The sequence below is a fragment of the Nannospalax galili genome, unplaced genomic scaffold (genome assembly GCF_000622305.1).
Source record: "Nannospalax galili isolate Female #2095 unplaced genomic scaffold, S.galili_v1.0 scaffold1640, whole genome shotgun sequence".
NCBI classification, from domain to species: domain Eukaryota; kingdom Metazoa; phylum Chordata; class Mammalia; order Rodentia; family Spalacidae; genus Nannospalax; species Nannospalax galili.
In genome coordinates this window covers 697,219-703,412 of record NW_008346098.1, presented here as the reverse complement: position 1 = coordinate 703,412, position 6,194 = coordinate 697,219, and the positions used below count along the sequence as shown (strand labels likewise).

General features: G+C 39.8%; 1 protein-coding gene across 1 annotated transcript in view; it reads right to left on the bottom strand.

Moving 5' to 3' along the window:
* Positions 1-6,194, bottom strand: part of Kif27 (kinesin family member 27) — a 123,711-nt gene that overhangs the window by 2,086 nt on the left and 115,431 nt on the right. The window contains exons 15-16 of the mRNA XM_017800475.2: positions 4,614-4,812; positions 1,039-1,200 (exon numbers count right to left, since the gene is read on the bottom strand). Of these exons, the coding sequence (XP_017655964.1) occupies positions 4,738-4,812 (75 nt within the window). The 3' untranslated portion in view covers positions 1,039-1,200; positions 4,614-4,737. The remainder of the gene's footprint in view (positions 1-1,038; positions 1,201-4,613; positions 4,813-6,194) is intronic.

Sequence of the window (6,194 nt, the reverse complement as noted above, 5' to 3'; positions counted from 1 at the left end):
GGGAATCAAATCAGGATTCTGAAAAATCAGTCTAAAAACTAGAATACAGTTATCTATGTGCAAATCTCTAGTTTTCAGAAATTGTTAGCAATTGTAATTTTTGAAAAAAGCTGGAAATCTTGTTTTTGTTTTTGTGACAGGGTCACACTGTGTATAGTGCTAGACAGCCTAGAACTCACTATGTAGACCAGACTGGTCTTATCTTGCAGAGATTTGCTTGCCTCTGCCTCCTGAGTGCAGGGATTAAAACCGTGTGCTAGTTTATATATTTGAATTTTACATATTTTAGTACTTGAAAGTACATTTGTCAGCTGCTAAAAGAAAGCTAACACATCTGTAGTGGCAATCTACAACCAGTACGTGAAGTGAAAAGTTCTGTAGTCACTGTTTACATTCCAGTTGATAACTACAGAACAGAGCCACCAATCCAGGCTAGGGAAATAGCTCAGTAGTATAGCACTTGCCTATGTGGTGTTAGGCGTACCTATAGGGGATGGGGGGGTGATTTATTTCATGAATCCATTGCACAAGGAAGAATTAACTCCAGCATTTATACTACCACAGATAATTTTCATTTGGAGTTAATGTGTTTTTTGAAATAATACTTCAACCATATTGTACTTTAATTTTTTGAGACAGAGTCTCACTATGTAGTCCTGGCTGGCCTGGAACTTGCTGTGTAGATCAGGCCAGTCTTGAACTCAGAGAGATCTGCCTGCATCCTGAGTCCTGAGATTAAAGTTGTGTGCCACCTACCTGGTCCTAATTTTCAAATTTGATTTAAATATTCTCCATGATGAATAAAGCTTTGCCCATAAGGAAAAAAAATGATTCTCTTTACACATACACACTTGTTCATTTTCCTTCACTCCCATGGAGTTCATGTCTTACATATAGACTAGATACTGTTTATCTACAGAGACACGTTAAATAGATCACCCTGAATAACCTTGTTCCTTGTAAAATGCTACACTACAAATGAGGTTTGACCTCACCAAATATTGGAGAAGCTGAGTTAGTATGAGACGTAAGTCTTACATTCTGATGCTAGCTGCCACTGGACTGCTTCCCTTGTGGGCTCCTTAAGTTTCTTCTTAAGATCTCTGCTGGTTTTCTTATAGAAATAAAGATCTTTTTCCAACTGTTGGATTTTATCTTCATATGTTTTTAAAGTTTCTATAATGTCTTCTCCATCTTGCTCTACAAAACAAAAACTTACATTTAAAATTGGCTTTAAATAAATGATTCAAAATTCCGTTTTAACACAGCCCCAGGCTAACTTTAAAAGGTCAGAAGTATGTTGTTACACTTTTAAAGGGTCAGTATTTGTTACCCAAATGGATGTGGTTTTGGCCATAATTTCTTTTTTTTCCTATAATTTTTTTCAGAGGTACTAGGCCCTTGGCCACCTTCTTTACCTTACCCCCACCACACACTTCATGTTCATGACCCATAGGCATTTTCTTGTAGTTGCTACAAACAAGGCTTATCCTAAGAACAACAGAAATAGGCATTTCTTATTTTTGAAATATCCACATGTCTATAACTCTTCCAATCAATTGTATTCAACATATTACTTAAAGCTTACATTAGGTAGCAGGGTGTGGTGGTACATGCCTCAGGAGGCAGAGGCAGATGGATCTCTGTGAGTTCAAGGCCAGCCTGGTTTACATAGTGAGTTCCAGGTTAGCTAGAGCTCTAGAGAGACCCTGTCTCAAAAAGACCAAAAAGGCTTACATTGGGAACTTTGGATATGGAAAATCCCAAGGTTTATAGGATCAAGAAATATACAGCCCAAAAGTCCACATGCTTCAAAAATTATAGCTATTGACAGAATCTACCATTTCCATTTTCCTAAAGCAATATAATTTCTACCTGTATTCTAAATTCTTATCCTTATACCCACAGAGAAGTGCAGCTCACACCCACCATCAAAGAAGCTGCTTTATGCAGCAGTCAGAGGCTACTGGAGAGATCCACAGCTGGTCAAAATGCAGAAGATACGTGCATGATCGTGAGGTGCCCAGCCCCAAATGATACACCTACAACACAGCCCCTAACCCTACACCTAAGACTTAGGGAACATTGCAGAAAAGGGGACAGAAAGACTCTAACATCTAGAAAATCAGGATGCCTTGCTACTAGATAGTGTTTTCCAGCTATGACAGAAAATCTGCACTCATGAAATCTCAACAATATGCCTAAACAAGGCTGGCATAATGACACCACCAGGTGACATGCCAATGTGGATGGGAAAAATTTCATTGGGTCTCACCTCTAGATGAAGAGCTACAGGCAGTCAACGGCTGTTGAGGAAGAGAGAATGGGAGGGAGAAAACTTAAGGGATGAGCTCCCAAAAGTATGTATGTACGTATGTATGTATGTATGTATGTATGTATGTATGTACATAGGTATGTACGTATACATAACAATAAGAAGATGATGAGAAGTTGAGAGGGAGTGGGGGTGTGTGGGAGGGTTGGAGAGGGGGAGTAAGGAGTACAAATGATATCAATACAGTGCTCACGTAGGAAATTCTCCAAAAACAATTATTTTAAATCATCAGTGGTAGATTACTTGACTAGCATGTGCAAGTCTGAATTTGAGGAGGTGTGGGGTGGGAGGAAGTCACATAAAATTTCAGCTTTATCTTCCATACTAATTCAGTTGAAATTAGAAAATTCACAGAGTGTTAACACTGTTAGTTACAACTTTGCTGTAAATAACCTGTACAGCTATATACACAATTTGGTTTTGTTTTTGAGACAGGGTATCATGTAGCCTAGGATGGCCTCTGTGGTGGTTTGAATGAGAAGTGACCTCCACTGGTTCAAGTGGGTCAGTTGGTGGTGCTGTTTTGGGAGGATCATGGAACCTTGCTGAAGGAAGCACAGTACTGGGGGCAGACTTTGAGAGTTCATAGCTTTGCCCCACTTCCAGTTGCTCCCTCTCTCTGCTTTCTGCACATGCTTAAAGAAGTGAGCACTCAGCTTTCGGCTCCTGCTGCCTCTTGTCGTCCTCTTCCAGCATGATGGACTCTTATCCCTCTGGAACTGTCAGCCCAAATAAACTGCTCCTTCTATAAGTTTTCTTGGTCATGGTGTTTTATCAACAGCAATAGAAAAGTAACTAGTAGAGCCTCTAACTCAACTATGTAGCTGAGGATGACTGGAACATCTGATTTTCCTGCTTCTAGCTCCTGAGTATCGTAATAATGTGCTACCATGTACATTATTATGAGGTGCTGGTGCTGGACTCCAAAGCTTCATGCATGCTTTGTAAGCACTCTGCCAACTGAGCTGCATCCCCAGCCCTATAGAAATAATTCAAAGAATGTTCTCAGTTGGCTCCAGCATGAATTTCTGTTGTATAATCCTAGTCACTTCAAAAATACACACACAAAAATTCTATTCAGTTTTCACTTTTAGAGCCTTAAGACATAACTAAGATAAGAACATGTTTGAATGCAACGCGTGAGAACCTGCCAAGGGAAATCCTGTCAATGGGCTAAGTAGTTACTAATTAATGTAGAATTATCTTGTCGCATTTCCTCAAAAGTTATATTTTCCAGTTTTCTGCTTCCCTGGGTTGTTTCTTTCAAATCCCTCTGACTCATTTTCAGCTGGGTATTCATGAGCATCAAGACTAAGCAGCCTGAACTGAAGCTGAAGCAGAAATCCACTGGCAATGATTCTACGACCACAGCAGCTGTTTGAGTACTGACCACATGCTCAGGTAATATGCAGCCTGACTGTTGTGACGACTCTTTCTACACCAGAATATACTGTTGAACTGTTGCTGGTCATTAATAAGAGTACGTACCCATCAATTTTGACCTAAGATAAAACCTTTACTACACAAAATTTTATGATAAACTGAAAATTATAACAAGAAATGTAACTATGACTATGACAGACCTTACTGCTTTAACTTTGAGTGCTAAAGTATCATAGTACTATATTCTGGAGAGAGAGAACATTTTCAACTGTAGCAAAAAAAAAGCCATAAGTTCTCTCACATTTCCATATAAAAACGACAGTAACAAGCAGCTAGTATGACTATTGTTCTGAAGCGTGTGTAGGAGCAGGCAGAAGATGGCATTTCAAGCATTAATAGCCTTATATCAAAATTATACCAAAACATGGTAGCCTAATATGTAAAGGCCCAAAACTTCTTTAGGTAGTATGTCTGTATACATGCTGGATCCCATATTGGGTAATCACATTCAGTCCCAGCTTCCTTCCTCAGTACCCTCTCCTATTCCATTACTTTTTTTTGGACAGGGTCTCCCTAGCCTCAGCCCACCTGGAATTCATCTAGACCAGGCTGACCTCGATCTCATAGAGATTTGCCTGCCTCAGCCTCCTGAGTGCTCGGATGAAAGGTGTGCACCACCACACCTGGCCCGTCACCCATTTGTTGTTGTTGTTGTTGTTTGTTTTGTTTTATTCGGTCTTTGAGACAGGATTTCCTTGTAGCCCCAGCTGACCTGGAACTCCCTATGTAGACAAGGCTGGCCTTGAACTCGGAGATCCCCTGCCTCTGCTGGGATTAATGGCGTGCGCCACCGCCCAGCCCATCACTTTTTCGTAACTGACAAAAAGGGCAGTACCTTTGAAATGATGTAACAGCAACTGCATCTTTTGCTCATGTTCCTTTTGCTGGAGGATCAGTCTCCGGTCACACTGCAATTTCAGATGCTCCAGTGCAGATTCTAATTCATGAACCATATTATCTCATTCTAGAACCTTCAGTTTCATCTCTTTACTCTGTAATTGTTGTTTACGCTCAGCTTCTCTCAAATTAACCACCTATCAAAGACATTTTTTAACCTTTTAAGTGTATCTTATATTACATTGCCTAAAACAATAGATTAGCCTAGTTTTCTTGGGCTACAAAAAGATGAAGCTATTTAATCTTATAATTGTGTAAGTCCTTTTTTTAAAAGTTGTTGGCTACCTAGGCAAATACTTTATAACAGAATCATAAAACAGTCTAATGACCTTTTCAATGTGTTAGAATTCTGTACTGGTAACATTTTCACTGTTCATACAGCGCTGCTCTAATAATCACCCCTTCAAAACGTCATAGATGTAGTTCACATTACATAATTCTTATTCTTCATTTGCTCCCTCCCTCCTGTTTTTTCCCTCCCCTCTTTGCATCGGAAACAGTGTCTCAACTACATAGTTTTAACTGGTGACTGGCCTCAAACCTGTGGTGCTCCTGCCTCTGTCTCCTGAGTGTTCAGAATGTAGGTATTGCTACCATACTTGCCTATGATTCTATAACTATTTCTCTAGTCCACATGGATATTGAGAAAAGTTTTATTCTTGCAACATCTAGATAATACCTTGTTTTAACCCCAAATTGTTTATTTTAAGTGATGGAATATTTTAGCCTTACACACAGAGGTTATGTAGCCCCTGCTTGATATGCAGATTGATATGCAAACCCTACAGGTATTTATGTTTTTTTTTAAATTCTTTATTTTCTGTCTGTTGAACTTACTTTCTTCAAGCACAGCTATTTCCCCTCTTCATTTCTACAAAGGATTCTCAGGGTCAGAAAAGCTACTAACCTTAGCTAGTATTCCTCATTAACAGCCCCGAAACACATCATAAAGGATTCTCTGTATCCAAGCATAGGATTGTATAGCACTTTTCAGCTCTGTAAACACATGGCAATAGTATGCACTCACAGTAACTGCAGTTTACTACCCAGTGATTATACAGGAGGCTGTGCTTAATATTTTCATTCATGTATCTTTATTTCACACAATCAGAACTTTAACTCCTTTTTAAAATGTTATTTTTATTTTATGTATATGAGTGTATTGCCTGCATGTATGTGAGTGCACCTGCCGTGTGCAACGCCACAGAGGTCAGAAGAGGGCTTCGGATTCCCCTGGAACTGGAGTAAAGGACAGTTCACAGCTGCCATGTGGGTGCTGGGAATCGAACCTGGGTCCTCTGCAAGAGCAGTCAGTGCTCTTAACCACTGAGCCATCTCTCCAGTCCCAGAACTTTAACTCTTTAAAATTTGTTTCTATTTTATGTGATTGAGTGGTTTTCTTGCATGTATGTAAGTGTACCTGTGACATGCAATACCCAAGGAAGCAAGAAGAGGGTTGTTGGAGTCCCTGGAACTGGTGTTACTGATGGCTGTTAGCTGCCATGTGGGTGCTGGGAAT